The sequence below is a fragment of the Rattus norvegicus genome, chromosome 11 (genome assembly GCF_021556685.1).
Source record: "Rattus norvegicus strain SHRSP/BbbUtx chromosome 11, alternate assembly SHRSP_T2T, whole genome shotgun sequence".
Taxonomy (NCBI): Eukaryota; Metazoa; Chordata; class Mammalia; order Rodentia; family Muridae; genus Rattus; species Rattus norvegicus.
This window is the reverse complement of record NC_141544.1, coordinates 22,351,186-22,370,722: the sequence shown is the minus strand read 5'-3', so window position 1 is coordinate 22,370,722 and position 19,537 is coordinate 22,351,186. Positions and strand designations below refer to the sequence as shown.

At 38.2% G+C, this 19,537-nt stretch overlaps 1 protein-coding gene across 1 annotated transcript in view; it reads right to left on the bottom strand.

The window, feature by feature from the left end:
- The window catches only part of Gbe1 (1,4-alpha-glucan branching enzyme 1), a 262,662-nt gene that overhangs the window by 209,186 nt on the left and 33,939 nt on the right, over positions 1-19,537 (bottom strand). The window contains 1 exon segment of the mRNA NM_001100502.1: positions 1,956-2,125. Within this exon segment, the coding sequence (NP_001093972.1) occupies positions 1,956-2,125 (170 nt within the window).

Here is a 19,537-nt window from a genome sequence, read left to right as displayed (position 1 = left end):
ATCCCTAGATCCAGATAGCCTGGATGACCACACTTGGCTTTGTACATTTCTTTAAGCTATAACTTACATGCAGAGAAAAAAAAACTACTTTCTGTTTATAGTTCTATACAGTTTGATTAATACATACAGTCACATAATCACCGATGGTGGTTTGAATGAGAAATGTCCCATAGGCTCACATATTTGAACACCTGGAACCCAGTTAGCAGTGCTGTCTGAGGAATTATCAGACTTGAAGGATGGAGGGAGTACATTCCCGGGGACAGGTTTTAGAGGTTCATAGCCTCACCCCTCTTCTAATTTATTCTCTCCCTCCCTCTCATCCTCGCTCTTGCTCTGCTCTTCTCTCTGCCTGTGATTGAAGGTGCAATCTCTCATGTTCCTACTCTAGACATCTGCTGCAACCCCTCCCCCATAAATATGGACTCTCCACCTGGAATTGTGTCTTAGTTAGAGTGCCATTGCTGGGAAGAGACACCATGGCCAAGGCAGCTATTATAAAGGCAAACAGTTTATTGGAGCTGGCTTACATGTTCAGAGGTTCACTCCATCATCATCCTGGTGAGATGCATGGCAGGATCCAGGCAGACATGATTTTAGAGAGGGAACTGAGAATTCTACATCTTCATTCAAAGGCAGCCAGGAGGAGACTGTATTCCTCAGGCAGCAGGATTCCACACTGGAAGAGCTTAGGCATAGGAGACCTCAAAGCCAAGCTCCCCTTCCCACAATAGAGACACACTTCCTCCAACAAGGCCACACCTACTCCAACAGGGCCACACCTCCTAATAGTGGTTCAAGTAATCACATGAGTCTATGAGGGGCAAACCTATTCAAACCACCATAAACCACCAAATAAACTCTTTGTGCTGAAAGTCATTTTTGATGATGGCCTGTAACGCAGCAACAAAAAGGAACTAATACACCAGCATAGTAACTGTGGTTTAAAATACTTTTATCATTTTCAGATAGTACCCTTGTGCCCTTTTCCCCTGATAATAGTCTATTTTCTCTCCCTATCCATTTGGCATTTCCAGAATGTCTGGAATAGATTAATACACCATGCAAAACATTCTTGCCCGACAATATCAAATCTGAAGCATTATACTCCTCTATGGTACTAAAGATTATAATCATTTTCATGTTCCTTTTGCTGATATCAAAGACTTTTTGACAATGTCTGTTTGATCCATTTATTTCATTTTCAAAACATAGCTTTCTCCCTTCTTGTGTATTAGTACTTGCTTATTCTCCAAGAATAAAGCATGGCAGGCTCTCTTACAAGGGATTTTTTCTTGGGGGCTGAGGGTGGCTTTACTTGGTACATTTTTGTTTTGGGAGGCTTTTCTTCCTTTTTGGTTCTCCTTCCAACTATTAGACTACAAGCTAAGAAGTCTTATTTCTTAATATTGTGCTTTGCTTGTAGTGTTAACTCTGACTAATGCAGGGATGGCAAAAGAAAAGAAAGATGAAGATGATGAAGAAAAACAGCATCTAAATGATCGAGGTCCCTATGTAGTAGACTGTCTACTTTTACTGAAGACTCAGAAGCAATAAAAGACTGAAAAAAAAATCCAAGAAATGTGATATCAGCTACTAACTGCAAAAGCTCTTGAGATTACCTATGCCAATATTTTTAGCAATATTATGTCTTTTTTGTCAGGACACTGCAGCAATGTTGAGTAAATTTACAGTCCTCTTTCTAACACTATTTTTCTCACACCCTGTTATTTTTGTGTACTGTATTCTAGAAAGTAAAGATTCATGAATACATGTATTGCATAGCAGAAGCAATTAGACCAAATGAAGTAAAATATTTAGTGAATACTATGACATTAGCTGGAAAGTCAGATAACTATTTGAATCATTAATATTAATATAATTAAACATGCAAATTAAGTCTTCATGACAGAAAAATAAAATATTAATACCCTCAATGCTTTCAAAATACTTACTGAATTCTCCAGTAAGAAAAACTCCTTCTGCTCCTGGGGCCCATTCTTTACAGTATATGCCACCATCGGAACATCTGTGGATGCCAAATGACTCATAGCCTCTGGAGAACTTATCAATACCACCTTCATTCTCTCCAATGTCATGCAAAACCTGGTTAAACTTCTTATACCTTTGAAAGAGCACAAAAGAAAGAGAAGAAGTTAGAAATTTTGTCTTCCAATGAAAAGAAAGTAACATAGTCAAATCAGCAAAAAAATAAAATTACTTTTCAGCAGAGCTGTTATAGGGCAGAAACTTTGGCAGACATCTAGTCTCTTTTTCACAGCTACTCAACTGTGTCTCTGAAGTATGAAGGAGGTCACAAATAATATGTTAATGAAAAGCTTGCTTGTTTCCGATAACTGTGTCTTTAAAACTATGGTGGGGTGGGGGCGGGTTGAATTTGATCTGTGGGCTGTAGTTTGTCTATCTTTAAATCATCTGACCATTGAAAGAACAATACCATGTCCAATCACAAAAGCCAGTAGGCATAAAGTGAAACTGACGATTCCCAAACTGAGATAGGCACAGCAAGCATTTGGCTGCTCCTGACGCTCCTCTAGATCCTCAGGATCCCAGAATCACTCCTGATGCATTCAAACATAAATACAACAACAACAACAACACCTCTACTTCCTTTCACTAATTCATCTTTACATCTGATGCAAACTTGACAAAAGGAACCAGAAAAATAAAGGAACAATGCACAAAGTAAACTGTCTTACGTTTGTAAGACTCGAAGTGAGTCTTAACTACTGTGAGGCCCCCCAAGTGAGACGCAAGAACAGAGTTCAACGCAAATGCAAGAAGTTTATTTTTCCAGCACATAGGGGTCGACCCTCAATCAGCCATCCATGGCGAGTGACTAGAAGGCAACCCTAAATGGCTATAACAAAGTTTTTATACTTTTTAGGGGTACAAGTTATATCAGCAAGGTTACAGTTTAAACTTATTAGCTCTGCATATTAACTTTTGACTCTGTTGGCTAGCAAGCATATGATATGCACTGAAACTCTATCTGGGACCAGAGCATCAGGTGCCTATCAAGACATTCTGCGGTTTTTCAAGAATGTCCCTGCTCCTCCAGAGAACTGTGAGTGGAGAATGGAACTTGGCCTAGCCTTGAACAGGGGCTGGAAGCTGGTACTTGGCCTAATCTTGACCTGAGGCAGTGGATGTGAGGCTGGCAAAAGCACCTAGGGTCCTTCAAAGGAACCCCAAACCTACCAACTTTCTGCCAGGCCAAGCTTTGTAATAGCACTTACACTTCAGTAAGAACTAGGGTCCTTCAGTTGGGGTTACAAATGTAGACGTGAAACACATGACCAAAAGCAACATGGGGAGGGAAGGGTTTATTTGAGTTCCAAATCACTGTTCATCACTGAGGGAAATCAAGCAGGAACTCTAACAGGGCAGAAACCTGGATACAGTTGCTGATGCAGAAGCCAATGGAAGAGTTTGCTCAGCTTCACATAGAAACCAAGACCACCAGCCCCAGGAGACCTCACCCACAATGGGCTGAGTCCTCCCACATCAGTCACTAACTATGGCTTCTTCCTCCTTGATGACTCTAGCTTGTGTCAAGCTGACATAAACCTAGCCAGCACACGGATCTTCCATGCAAAAAGCACAGGTGTCAGAACTGTAGCATGACTTTCTCTCCAGTATCTCCTGTAAATATGGGGCCTAGAGAGATAGTAATTCCCAGAAAGATATTGTGAGACTACATGGAAATACACACAGGGAATATACAAAATCTGAGAAGATAACAAAACAAACAAACAAAAGATGAGCAGAGTTTACCAGACAGAATCTGTATACATTTCATAAGAAACAGTGAGTGAATTTAAAACTGACCCCAATTTGTGAACTAAGGCACTATATGACAATAACAGAATTCAAATATAAATAAAGACTAAGGAATGAAATGGGGACAGATAAGTGTCTGGTTCCAGGAATAATCGAAAGGTAACCTGGGGCAATGATTGAATGGATATATAAATAAAAGGCTGGGCTGTGCTCTGCAAGAGTTGAGCTATCTGCATAGCTGTCCAAGAGCCTAGTAAAGCAGAGCACAGAACTGTGAGCTTGTAGACCCCTAGTGGTTCTTTGACCACTCCCAAACACGCCTTCCTCAGGGCCCTCTCTCAGTCAAGGCTAGTCCTTGGCAGTTCCTTTCCTCAGCCTCCCTTACAACGCTCTCATTTTCATTTATAAAATGTGAGTCATACTTTTTTAAAAAAATCAGTTGCCCATGCTGCTAATGGTTTATAATATTAAATGAGCTGAACATTCTTATATAACATTCACAGGAATTTCACTAGGTATATAAAACTATGTTTATAAACCTAGATTTATGGAACTGAAACCGTGTGAAATGAGGCTTTGGAAGTAACCTGGCTTTCTGACATAGTAATGGGCTGAGATCACACTAATAAGTGATAAGACAGCATTGCAAATTAGCAAGAAAAAATTGCATATCTAATAACCCGTTTGCAACCTGTAAGCCTGCCATTAAAATGTCATCTTTGACAACAGTCATTTCTAATATGATCAAAATTATAAACATTAACTACAGAGAAATGAAAATAAATAAATAAAACCAATTAGGTCCAAATCTTAACCTTCTGTTCCATTCCCTACTGCAAGACCAGCCAGTATGGACAGGATATACCTGGGGTGAGTATGGGGATTCTCAATGTTCTTTGTTAGAATAATCTCATATCCTTTAATTAAATTTCAAAACTGCTTTATTCAAGTAACTTCCATTTTAGAAATGTATTCTTTAGATATTTTCCACAAAAAGTAAGAACACCTAGACATATAATCATGGCGCTGTTTTATCACCAAACTATGGGAAACGATCTGTCTACAACGGAAAACTAGTTAAATAAACTTACAAAAATATTCACACAGTAAATGGCAAGAATTGCTCTAATTCAGACCAAATCCCATTAAGTAATAATCAAATAATAGAATGACTAAACAATACAAAACAACTAACAAAAGAAATCAGGATTTGGGACAAAAAAAATTACAATTCTTCTCTAGGAAGAAAGAACACGGTCAAACAAGGGCTGATGTGCAGAGAATGCCAGACTCTAATTCGCCACAGTCCTTCCCCAGAGACACACACTGGCCCCCTTAGTAAAGCTCTGAGGGTTTGGTGCCTATGGATGAGGCGCTGAACACACTTACAAAACACAAGATGACACAAACATGCTACTGAGGTTTGCCTTACAGGGGTAGCAGCGACAAGAAGACAGAGCTCACTGAGGAGAGCAGCCCTGGACCCACTGCGAGCCTGGATCTCTATTTCAGGCACTTTACTCAAGACCAAAAAAAAAATCTCAGTTTCCTGTGAATTTAAATGGTAGCAACCACTTCAAAATACTTAACATGATGATCCAGGCAAAGGAATCAGGTTGCAGAACTGACAGGATACAAGAAAAATCAAAACAAACAAAAAAATAAAGACAAAACCTCTTTAAACCTGAAAAGTTTCTTTTGAAAATAAAAAAAAAAGACTCATATACTAGTGTATGTACTTCTTCGTGTGCATTTCTTTTTCCTGGGGACCCTTTTTAGATGAAATTCATTTATAAGGAAAATGATTTAAAGCAAATGCCATTAAGGAATTATCAGGCAACAAACAGACCAAACGATATGAAGCAACAAGCAAAAAACAATCAGGATTTAGGTCAAAAAAATAAATTATCATAATAAAAATAAAAATACTAACGTATTTTTTAAAAGACACATATTTCCAGAGGTTAAATACATATCATTATTTCATTGTTAATCTACATATGAATGATTAAAAACATTCTTAGGTTTAAGGTGTTATTTTTTTCTAATCATTCTTATAAATTTGCTACGATACTGTTCCAGTGCTCCATTTGGTAAAGTTTCAAATGGAAACAGGATTATTGCACTCTATTACTTTCACCAAATAGTTTGCCTCCCCTCAAGGTCAGCCCCTTAGCTTCTAATACTGGAATGCACACTCCACTTTGAAATCACTATGGCTCAGAAAAGGAAGTGCCTGGAGGTACAGAGAGCTCATCATGCCTGTGCCCTCTCAAGCTACAGTCGGCTCCCTTAATATCTTTTCAATGAATTTATAGGATGCTTAAAAACTAGGTCAAATTTTGGTAACCAAAACTATATTATGATGTTAATACAGGACCGAGCCTTTTGAACAGGCATGAAAAATTACTGTAAATACTATTGGATGCAACCTATATCAATTAACCTTTAAAAAAAAAAGGAAAAAATAGAGGCCCATAAATGTACATTATTCAAGATCAGGAAAAGAAAACCGATAGGATGTAACTCGATTGGTCCCAAGAGGTATCTTCAATAACATCTCAAACTAAAATCATCTGTCCTTAAGAAGACAGAGCCTGTGCATTACTCCTATGCTATTCATCTTACAATTAGAAGTAACACACAGGATAACAGCAGCTTCATCTCTAAAAAGAATCAGTCCAGGTTCATTATTTTAGCCTCTGTATGTGACCTTGAATAAGCCACTTAAAGTTCTCTTCTCTTCCCTCCCTGCCCCTGTTCAATGCAGAGAAACCTCATAGGTCATGGGGATCAATAAAGGCACAGTGGGGTCCTCCCACAGCAGCCAGCAGACACTCAATGCTTCCTGGCTGCACCTTTCCTCCAAGTGGAAATGGCACTAGTCTTTGAATCATAGATAGCAGTTTCCTTTCATTTGTAAGACCTGGTTAAACTTTAATGTACATGTTAATTAGGGAATATTTATGTGTTGATCCCAAATTCCAAATGTCTCTGAGAATCTATTCCAGAGAAATAAACACACGTGACCATATAGCATGGTCTCGGTATTCCTCAGTATGACTGTAATATACAGGTTTGGGGTAAAATCTGAGTTAAAGACAAAATTGATTGAATGAATTAAACCCATAGAGAGGCTACTCTAAGGAAATAAAAGAAAATAGGAATGTGGAGAGGGGTAAGGGAATTGACTAAAATTTGATCCCCAGGATAATGACTTATATCAGATCCTATATTCATATTGATGCTCTAATTTCAGACAAGGTTCTGAATAGCACAGTTGTATCTTAAAGAAGAGTTCAAGACCTAAGTGAAAATGTAGAACACATGCTCAAGTGTAGGATGATGTCATTATGCAGCAAGGCGGGCCCAGGATAAGGCAAAGTCTATCATTAGATGAGAAGGAATGATAGGCAAGGGAAAAGTCTAAGAAGGAGAGGGGACGAGGAGCAAGGAAAGGAAGATGGAGACAGAGAAGGATGATTCCGATCCAGGTGGTCTAGGTCATTTTTTTCTTGTCTAGATGGGCGGTTTCTATCTTTATTAATTGGCAGTGAATTTATTCTGTGGTTGCATTGTAGACTGAGAATTTAACATATAAATCTAATTGTTAAACTATAAGTTTCTAGAGCTTTGATTTTACCAGACTACAGGGGATATGAACAGTTTCTGGTAGTGGAGAGACAAGCTGTCTCAGTTCTAGAAGCCTTACTAGGCTATAGCATGCCTCAGGCTAGCCTGGCATGGTACCACGCTAGAAAAGCCCTCTGAACTAAATGTGTGTCAGGCCTGGTAACGACACATAACGGAGAATGTGGGAAAGCAGCCGGCAGAGAAACAGCTGGATCCCTTGGCTCCTGTGGACCCCCTCAGAGTGGAAACTCACTGGTACCTGGAGCCACCAATCAATTTTTTTATTTTTACTTCAACAATCAAGTCCTTATGCATGAACATAGAAATAAGAAACTCTTAGGGGAAGTTCCTTTCTCAGCAGCTCAGATTATGAGATTTGATTTCTGTTTTCTGCTTCCTAGAGGAAATTAATTATCTATCCAGGGAAGAAGCAAGCACAAATGCTCAATGGCTGGAGAGAGGGCTCAGCAGTTAAGAGCACTGACTGCTATTCCAGAGGTCCTGAGTTCAATTCCCAGCAACCACATGGTGGCTCACAACTATCTATGATGGGATCAGATGCCCTTTTCCAGTGTGCATGGAGATAGCTACTGTGTACTCATATACGTTAAATAATTAAATAAATCTTTTAAAAAAAGGTAGTGGCTCGAGAAGAATTTTTAACAGGTAACAGGAAAAGACTGAAAAGGCTCTTTGAAGCAAAAGAGCTTGGAAAGATCAAGAATTCAAGTAAACCCATACCTAAACATAGTAAAAGCAATATACAGTAAACCAGTAGCCAACATCAAACTAAATGGAGAGAAACTTGCTTCAACAATCCCCTAAATCAGGAACTTGACAAAGTTGTCCACTCTCTCGCTATGAGCAATCAGACAACAAAACAACAAAAGGGACTCAAAAGGATACGAATTGGAGAGAAAAAAAGTAAAAACATCACTATTTGCAGATTACAGGATATTATACTTAAGTGAACCCAAAAATTCCACCAGAAAACTCCTAAACCTGATAAACAACTTCAGCAAAGTGGCTGGATATAAAATTAACTCAAACAAATCAGTAGCCTTCCTCTACTCAAAGGATAAACAGCCTAAGAAAAAAATAGGGAAAGGAAACCCTTCACAATAGTCCCAAATAATATAAAATACCTTGGTGTGACTCTAACCAAGCAAGTGAAAGATCTGTATGACAAGAACTTCAAGCCTCTGAAGAAAGAAATTGAAGAAGATCTCAGAAAATGAAAGATCTCCCATGCTCATGGACTAGAAGGATAAATATTGTAAAAATCTTGCCAAAAGCAATCTACAGATTCATGCAATCTCCATCAAAATTCCAACTCAATTCTTCATAGAGTTAGAAAGAACAATTTGCAAATTCATTTGGAATAACAAAAACAATCAGGATAGCGAAAACTATACTCAAAAATAAAGGAACTTCTGGGGGAATAACCATCCTCCCCAGAGCAGTAGTAATAAAAAACTGTATCATATTGGTATAGAGACAGACAGATAGACCAGTGAAATAGAACTGAACACCCAGAAATGAACCCACACACCTATGGTCACTTGATCTTTGACAAAGGAGCTAAAACCATCCAATGGAAGAAAGATAGCATTTTCAGCAAATGGTGCTGGTTCAACTGGACTTCAGCATGTAGAAGAACGCAAATCCATCCATTCTTATTGCCCTGTACAAAACTTAAGTCCAAGTGGATCAAGGACCTCCACATCAAACCAGATACATTCAAACTAATAGAAGAGAAAGTGGGGAAGAGCCTCAAATACATGGCTACTGGGGAAAATTTCGTGAACAGAACACCAATGGCTTAAGCTCTAAGATCAAGAATCAATGGGGGTTGGGGATTTAGCTCAGTGGTAGAGCGCTTGCCTAGGAAGCACAAGGCCCTGGGTTCAGTCCCCAGCTCCGAAAAAATAAAAAAATAAAAAAATATATATTAAAAGAATCAACAAATGAGACTTCATAAAATTGCAAAGCTTCTTTCTGTAAGGCAAAGGACACCATCCTTAGGAAAAGATGGCATCCTAAAAATTGGAAAAAGATCTTTACCAATCCTACATTCCATAGAGGTCTAATATCCAATAGATAAAAAAAATTCAAGAAGTTAGACTCCAGAGAATCAAATAACCCTATTAAAAGATGGTGGACAGAGCTAAACAAAGAATTCTCAACTGAGGAATATCAAATGGCTGAGAAACGCCTAAAAATGTTCACCATCTTTAGTCATCAGGGAAATATAAATCAAAACAACCCTGAAATTCCACCTCACACCAGTCAGAATGGCTAAAATAAAAAAATTCAGGTGACAGCAGATGCTGGCAAGGATGTGGAGAAAGAGGAGCACTCCTCCATTGTTGATGAGATTGCAAACTGGTACAACCATTCTGGAAATCAGTCTGAAGGTTCCTCAGAAAATTGGACATTCCACTACCTGAGGACCCAGCTATTCTCTCCTGGGCATATACCCAAAAGATGCTCCAAAGAACATCAACAACAAAGAAACATGTTCCACTATGTTCATAACAGCCTTATTTTTAATAACCAGAAGCTAGAAAGAACCCAGATGTCCCTCAACAAAGGAATGGATACAGAAAATGTGGTACATTTACACAATGGAGTACTACTCAGCTATTAAAAACAATGACTTTATGAAATTCATAGGCAAATGGAAGGAACTAGAAAATATCATCCTGAGTGAGGCAACCCAATCACAAAAACACACATATGTTATGCACTCACTGATAAGTGAATATTAGCCCAAAAGCTCTTATTACCCAAGATACAATCCACAGACCACATGAAGCTCAAGAGGAAGGATGACCAAAGTAAAGATGCTTCAGTTCTTCTTAGAAGGGGGAACAAAAATATTCATAGGAGGAGATATGGAGACAAAGTTTGGAGCAGAGACTGAGGGAAAGGTTATCCTGAGACTGCCCCAACTGGAGACCCAGCCCATACACAACCACCTGACCCAGACAATATTGCAGATGCCAGAAGTGCACACTGATAGGAGCCTGATATAGCTATCTCCTCAGAGGCGCTCCCAGAGCATGACAAATATAGGGAGGATGCTCACAGCCAACCAATGAACTGAGAATGGGTTCCCAACTGGAGAGGTTAGAGAAAGGATTGAAGGAGCTGAAGGGTTTGCAACCCCATAAGAACAGCAATACCAACCAACCAGAGCTCCCAGGGACTAAACCACCATCCAAGAGTAGACATGGACAGACCCATGGGTCCAGCTGCATATGTAGCAGAGGATGGCTTTCTTGGGCACCAATGGGAGAAAAAGCCCTTGTTTCTGCCAAGACTTGACACCCCTACACCCACCTCAGTGACGGAGAAAGTCAGGGCAGGAAGTTAGGAAGGGTTGGGTAGATGAGTGGGGGAACACCCTCATACAAGAAGGGGGAAGGGGAATGGGATAGGGATTTATGGATGTGAAACTGGAAAAGAGGATAACATTCAAAATGCAAATAAAAAATATCCAATAAAAAAAAGACAAAAAGCATTGAGTCAACAATTAAATTGATTCAGGTGTTGTGTTGATTTGAATGAAAATGGCCTCCATAAACTCCTATGTTTGAATGGACTTCAGTTGGCAGAACTGTTTGGGAAGGACTAGGAGATGTGACATTGGTGGAGATGTGTCTTGGGAGCGGGCTCTGAGACCTCTAAGGCCTCTGGAAGCTCCCAGGGCTCCCTCTGTGTCCTGTCGCTCCGGCTGCCTCAGACATGCTCTGTCTGTTCTGCTGTCATGCTCTCCAACCCTCGGAAACGATAAGCACAAAATAAGTTTTCTATATTTGCCTTGGTCATAATGTCTTCTTACAGCAACATTAAAAAAATAGTTAATATAGATGTTTAGCAGAAATTTTCTTTTTATAGGGAAAAGATCCACAATACACAGAAGTATCTACATGTTGACCTTGCCAAACAATATTTAACCGCTTAAGACTGTAGAATGAGATCTAGTAATAAAGAAAATTGAAAAGACGAAAAGAAAAAAAAAGACTTTAGAATGAGTATTTTGTGTCCCTCAATCAAATGCAAATGTTTAACAAGAAATAAAGCCCCAATACTTCACCTTCCACAATGCTGGAAATCATAGGGATACACCACCACAATTAGCAGAGAAATGTTTAAGAGTAATAATTAGAAGGGTGATGTTTGCTACTATGGGTCTATAAATTAATGAAATCTTTATTAAACAAAAAAGTTGAAAGCACTGGAATTCTGTTATACAAAAGTAATCATTGAAAATAATTTAAACTTTGACTTTATAGTGCATGTTGGCATGAGTCAGCTTCATGTTACTGTAACAAAAGACCTGGGGCAGCTAACTTTAGAAAAAAAGATCTATAAACGGATATCTGTAAGTGGCTGTTTATAACTGCATATAATTGGGATATCTATAGTATACTCTACAAAGGCAGGCAGCATCACAGAGAGCAGTGAAAAGACTGTTAAAGTCAGATGACAGAGAAAAGCAGTACAGAACACTGCCTTCTGCATGTGTCTTCCAAAGCAAAAATGAGCAACAGAAGGGTTAGGCCTGTGCAACACCTGCACAGACAACAATCAAAGTGAAAACAGGAAGGGCAATAGCTGTGAATAAAAGGAGACACAGGAAGGGAAAGGAGAATAAGAGAGAGTTGGAGGTGTGGGGGATAAATATGGTCATCAAATATTGCTTACATGTATCAATTGTCAAAATTACTTTTAACTAAATTAAGTCAAAATGTCTGTAAAGGGAAAATGTATTTAGCTCACAGCTTTAGAGTTTCAAGTCTAAGACTAGACAGTCCTGTTAGTTCATCCTCTGATAATGAACAAAATCATTGCTCACAGAACTCCATATTTTATCTGTCCATATTAGCTTTATAAGGACTATACCAATATGGTTCCTTATTTTTCAACGGGATTCCTTGTTTTTCAGTGTCTCTCGTCGAGGGAAATGCATGAATTTTTAACATTCCATTTCAATTTCAGGAATGTTTCCAATCTTCCACTATAAGATACACTCTTGACTTTTACCTGGAAATGGCAGATTGGAACCATGTCAGCAGAGGTGACAGGCAAGTAGTCACCTGCTTCTAATACACTTGCTGAGCATCTATTTTCTGTGGCTGAGAAGAGATAAGACTATGTGTGTGTGAAAACAGCACAGGAGGAAGCAATGCTCTCCCTAGGTAAAGTGCAGACAGAGGCAGGGATGGCTCAGCTGCTAACAGGATTGCTGTGCTCCATTAAGAGCCTGAGTTTGCATCTCTATAACAAACAGAAAGGCTAGTCAGATAGTGTGTTTATGGAATGCACCAGATCCTAGGCAGACATGGCAAACTATGGCAGAGTGATCCCAGTCAGCTCACTGGACTGCTAGCCTCGACTACTTAGGGACAAAGAGAGATCCTGTTTCAAACAAAAGCAAGGTGAAGAAAGATACCAAAGGTTATGCTCGGATCTACACATGTGCCACAGTGACAGGCGGGAGCAGGTACATGTATACATACAGATAGCATTCATGCACATATTTTAAAAGATTTTTTAGAAAGGGAAAGAACTGGTCAGAATGTAAATTTCACAAAGACAGGGAAAATATCTGTTCCATAATCTAATTATTATAAGCACCTAAAATATTGAAACATAGTAAGGACTCAGTTTGGAGATTTTAGTGAGTACATATTCTGTGCCATGATATATATGCAATGTTGATGGAATAAAGTTAGAATCCAGACTAGGAATATGCCCAAATTTAAAACAAAAGCCTTCATCTTCACAGCATAAATAATTTGAAACTGTGATACGAAAACCTATGTATTAAATATACAATGGTAATATACCGAAATAAGCTTTTCCATAAAATAACTAATGAACGCACTGTTAGAATGATAAAAAGTATTCAAGAAGATTGCTACATCTGAGGTTAACACAGAAAAAGCAATACTTTATTAAGATATAAGATAAAATATACTGACTATACAAGATTATCTGCAGATTCCTTTATAGTATTTCCTATTTCCTTCCTAAAAAAAGAAAAAAGAAAGGAATGAACGAAGCAACGAAGGAAGGAAGGAAGGAAGGAAGGAAGGAAGGAAGGAAGGAAGGAAGGAATTAAGATAGAAAGATATTTTTAAAAGAAGCAGAAAGTCAGGTGTAGTAGTGTATCCCTTTAATCCCAGTATTCAGGAGAATATGTAGAGAGATCCTGAATTGAAAACCAATATAAATATTTTTTTAAAAAATAAAAAAGAAACAGGAAATGTCAAATCACAAAAATCTTAAACAATTCTATTATAATGATTTTAGCTTTCCAAAATCAAAACATTAATTCAATTATAAAACAAATGTTATATTCCAAAATATAACTTTTAACAGCTCCTATTCAGAGGCAGTGAGATGTCTCAGTCAGTGACAAAACTCAGAGGCCAACCTTGAACTAAATTTGATTCCAGGTCCCACAGGGTGGCAGGAGAGAACAGATAACCTCATGTTCTGTATAGTGGCACTCATGCACGCTCCTGTGGCACGTGGGTTCTCTCCTGGTCTCTGTCCCCCTCTGTCTCTATGTGTCTCTCTTCCTCCTCCTCCTTTTTCTCCTCCTCCTCATCCTCTTTCTCCTCTTCCTCCTCTCATCCTTCCTCCTCCCTCCTCTCCCCCCTCCTCCCTCCCTCCCCCTATCTCTCTCTCTCACACACACACACACACACACACACACACACACAAATAAAATAAATAAAAAGCACAGGACCCCAACAAAGAGTTAAAGTCTTACTTTCTGATATTGTGAAACAAATGTTATCTAAATAATAATTTTTCATAATTACCATACAGTCAAACTTATTTTTAAAAATAGTCCCTTGCTTATACCAAAATAATGTAAAATTTTTAGGAGGAAGAAAAAGGAAGTCCACTGAAAACTGTTGTCCTTTAACAGGTAGCATTGCTTGTTCATAGTGTTGGAAACTATATAATCACTGCTTTTCTTTCCTAATCCTGGCACACAGCCATACATAAGGGAAGGCCAGAAACCACTGCTGAAATCCTTTCAGGTCTAAAATCTCCACGTTTTAGTGAAATATTCATATTTAATTCATAATTACTAAATAAGGTCCACTTGATATTGCTTAAAAAGTCATCTAGAACTCACTTCTTTTCACTATAAAATATTTATTGTTATAATTCTACTTATTGAAGGTAAATGCTATATACATGGTTGAAGAAACACAGGGAAACACCTACTATATAGCCATTAATGCAAACATATTTTGACTTCTAAACAGATTAATTAATTATAATAAATTAATAAAATGTAGGTAGAAATTAATTTTAATCACTGTGCCTTGTCTCATGGTCCTGAGCAAATTAATAATGTATTGTCCTTGCAGTTTACTAAGGTATGATTAATGGTCAATATTAAAATTCTTGGAGTCTTCTGGCAAAGTGAAAACATGATTGCCTACCTAGAAAAAAAAAGATTCTCTGACTGCAATAAATCAGAATTACTGAAGGTAAACCCTTGGAGATGGCCCATCTGGTCAGTCCAGGGAGCACCAGGAATTGTCACAAGCAGAAGCTGCCAGTCTCTTTCCCAGCCCCTCTTTCGAGTCACGCTCCTGTTCACGTCTCTGCTACATGCTCAGCTGATTACTGCGGAAAAGGGCAGCGCTGTAACTGTTCAAGTGACCTTTCAGTTTATTTTCTCTTGTGTAATCTGAAACACGAGCTAACACAGTCTTAGGCTACTGATTTCTACAAAGAATTGACTTCATGTTTCAACAGTCTTGGCTCAAATAGCAATGTGCTCGCATGTGTTCAGGTTTCCTTGTTTGGAAATCCCACAGGAACGGCAATCCGTATACACTAGAGACTGAAGCCCTGGGTCCTCTACTTAGCAGACCACAATCTGCGGGGCCCCAGAGAGTTCATGGCCATCCAACTTGGTGAGAGGCAATTCCAAGCTCCCATAATAATCCTGTTCAAATCTTGGTCTTATGATGAATTTAGCCGGACCAATGAACAGATTAAAAACAATCGTGCATACTTTTCTGTCTTTTGATAGGAATGAAACTTTACTTAAATGCTGTCAAAAACTGTATACTCACCATAAAAGACAAAGCAGAGATATTTTAATGAGCCAAACGGCATATTCCCTAGACCTAACACCAGCCATATAACCTTAAGGAAAACAGGCATTGGAGGCTTGTGGTTTCTTTTTCTTAAAATTGAAATGCCACATCCAGGTCTAACAGCATCTAACCCATACTCCAAGCTTCCTAATTCTTAGTTGTATAGTACATTGATCCAACCAAGAAAGTAAAGAAAATATGCATCTCAAACCAGCTGGAATATCATGCGCATGCAGCGCGCGCGCGCGCACACACACACACACACACACACACACACACACAATTTTATAAACACTATTTCCCTTGAAATAAAATGTAGCATATCAAGCATCCAGAGAATGTAAAAGAGAAAGTAAAGCATCCAGAGAAAGTAAAACCATAAGAATATTCTAGGAATGGAAGAAATAAATCCCACAATGTTTTGTGAACAGCACTTTCCAGAGCCCTCACTTTAGTCTAAGCACTGTTGGCAGAAGCCACCCATGTCCACTTATTAAGCTTCGGGATGAGTCAGAATAGGGAAGAGATCCTGGGAAAACTAAGGAAGGTAAGCAGTGTTAGCCAAGCTCCTGAAGTAGTTAGTAGGCTGGTGAAACTGAAATAAATATGGGATTTTGCCTCCAGAATATTTGTGCCTTATAATATCAGGTTGTACAGTTTGTGGTTTTCTAACTGACTTAACCTTCTGTAAAAAATTACTCACTTAATATGCTTAAATGTTTCAATAAATTGAATGAGGAAAAAATCTGCTACAAGGGTGATACAGACAGATAGATGACAGATAGGTAGATAGATAGATAGATAGATAGATAGATAGATAGATAGATAGATAGATAGATAGATCGAGAGATCGAGAGATCGAGAGATAGATCGACAGACAAACGGGATCAAAAATAAAATCATCATGAATCTCACACAAAGCATGAGCATGCACTATTAACTAGGTCAATAAAAAGTCACGAAGTATGGTTGCCACAGTGCTGATGCCTATAATTGCCCAAGAACTCTATATTGGGAAGGGATACCATAATAAGTCCGAATAACACTGAAAAAGGGGGACACTACTTTTGTAACCGTTTGACATACTGCTTTAATACTGTTTTCATAGTTGATACCTAATACTTTAATAGCTATACTTAGCACTACTCAGACAGTGTCTGAACCTATTGTTCAGAAGACTAAAACCAACAAACACTAACTTTGTTCACATGCTATCAGAAAGTTAGTGTGTATTGGCATTTACCTGACCACACTCAAGAATTTACTAAGCTACAGTCAGTCAGCCGTCGGTTTGAACTTTGGGAATTTTTTTTTATTAGAAATAGTATCAGTGTACCAATTTTCACTTTGATAATACCATGGACACACCTTACTTTATAATACACATCAAAAAGGCCAAGAAGGTATATTTTGATACAAATACATTGACATCCAATGGGAAAATACATCTTTTAGAACATACAGTGAAATACTAAAGGCCTACCAAAAAAATTAAACTGTTTTTTACCTTTACAATGGACAATGAAGGTTTCAAAATTCTGTCTGCTGCAAAACTATAGATATTAAACAATGTTCTTATTCATTTACTCACCATATATATATGTATGTGTGTATATATATGTATGTGTATGTATATTTATATATAGAGAGAGAATTCTTTTAAGAGATAAAATTTCAAGCTTTACACATATATCTATAAAATGCAGATTCTATCGCCAATTCATATGTCTTGAATGCACATCTCCATAAATATTACTGTACAACTAATGACATAATACAGTCCAAACACAGTAGCCTTGAAAGCTACTGGGGTAGCAAAATACATACTCTGCTTTTAAGTTATACCCAAGTTGGGATTAAGAATAGGCACTCCAATGCTGTCAGGAAACACTCTCATACAGTTGAATAACACAGCGTGGATAGAGAATAACATTTAAAATTTTGATTTACCAGATTACCAAAAGTGCCTGTAATAAATTACCAACTGTAACAGAGATCACATGCTAGAAACAGATTTGGCAAAAACTCCAAGTTAAATTCTATTCAGGTGGGGTTGGGGATTTAGCTCAGTGGTAGAGCGCTTGCCTAGCAAGCCCAAGGCCCTGGGTTCGGTCCCCAGCTCCAAAAAAAAGAAAAAAAAAAATTCCATTCAGGTAGTACCACATTCACTTCTTAGCAAAGCCAAGATTAGTAATTCAGTAGTCTTTTCGACATCAGTTAGAATTATAAATAGATCAAGAATACTTGTACTCGTGGGCAACAATTTTCCACCACTGTGTTTCTAAAGTATACCGACAGACCTCATAGTAATATTGACAATTAGTACTATGCCCTATTAATGACAAAGCTAGAATTCCTATAGCCTTCCCATAGCTCAAGGCCAACTTTCCCAAGGTTAGGTTCACAGAACGCTAAGTCCAATCTTCCAAAACTGTACAACCATTCAATATTATGAATTCCTTATTGATCTTCTGAAATGTTCTCTGCGGTAGAGGTAAACACAGTGACCAAAAAACCAATCGGAGAAGTAAAAGGCTCAGTCATCTCAGAAGTTACAGGTCATCATCCGGGAAGCCATGACAACAGCACAAGCAGGAAGCTGGAAGCAGGAACAAGAGACCACAGAGGAGTGCCGGGTACTGCCTTGTTCTCCATGACATGTTCAGCTTACTTTCTGCTACAACAGACCATGTGCTCAGGGGTGGCACTGCACACAGTGTGCTGGGCCTGCCGACAATCATTGACAATCAAAAAAAAAAAAAAAAAAAAAGATGCCCAGTGACGCAGTGACACACCAGGGACCAACTTATTGGAGGTCGATCCGCAGTTGAGAGTACCCTTCCCCCAAACTGACAAAAGCTAAGCAGCACAGATATATGTGTACTAAGGCCAACAGGATTGTGTTTGCCTATTTGTTTTCCATTTTATATTTCTGCTTTTTAGTACACAGTTCATTAAGGTAGTGAGTACCAAGAAAAGGTTCTGTCATCAAGTTTGATCAAGAGATGCCTGAGAGGGGAGACATTGTCTTCATTCGGAGTCATTGCCCTGAGAGTTTACATTATTGAGCATTTCCTATGCATCCAAGAAGATGCTAAGTGCTCCGTGAGCACTAGCTTACTTAATTCTCTTACTGCTATATGGGAATGAATTCTGCCTTTCTGAAATTATAGAGAAAGCCGAGGATCCAAAAGTGAATGTATTTGACCAAGAACCTCAGAAAAATTATTGGCAGCAACAGAACTTTAAAAGAATCTCTTGAACTTTATGTTAAAGAATCTTTAAAAATAGTAGTTCTCATAATAGTGACTTGTAACAGTGATTAATTCATCTCAATTTCAAATCACTTTTAATAATTCTCAAAGTTCTTATGGGAAAATTTAGCAGCTAGAATTAATACTTCTGCATAATGAGTTCTAGTTACGGAGCACTGTCCATGCATAGCACAGACATGATTTTATTGAATATGTATCTGACATTCATACATGAAATATCAGGAAGTGTTAGAACTATATTTAGTAACATACAAGGTTCATCTATACCGCAACATGAGAGGTGAATTAAATTCAAAGGCTGTTGTGTATTTAGATTATAGATACATACTACGGAAACAGAGTTATCTGAATAGTTTATGACAGACTATAACCTAGCAAGCTTTTTCTTTATTTTTATCTCTATTTCCTAGTTTTCCAGTACAAGCATGCAAAAATAAGAGCATGAAATAAATTACATAAATATTTCTATCATTTTTAATGTTCATTTTAACAAGTTTACAGTTTAAAGACTAAGCACATTTTTTATTGACTACTTTAACAAAAAGCTGTTCAAAGAATTGTAATAAAAACAGTGACTGTGGGGTGAAGAGATGGCTCAGGGGTTAAGAGCACTTACTACTCTCGCAAAAGATCCTGGTTCAGTTCCTAGCACCCATAAGAAAGTTCCCAACCCGCTGTAAG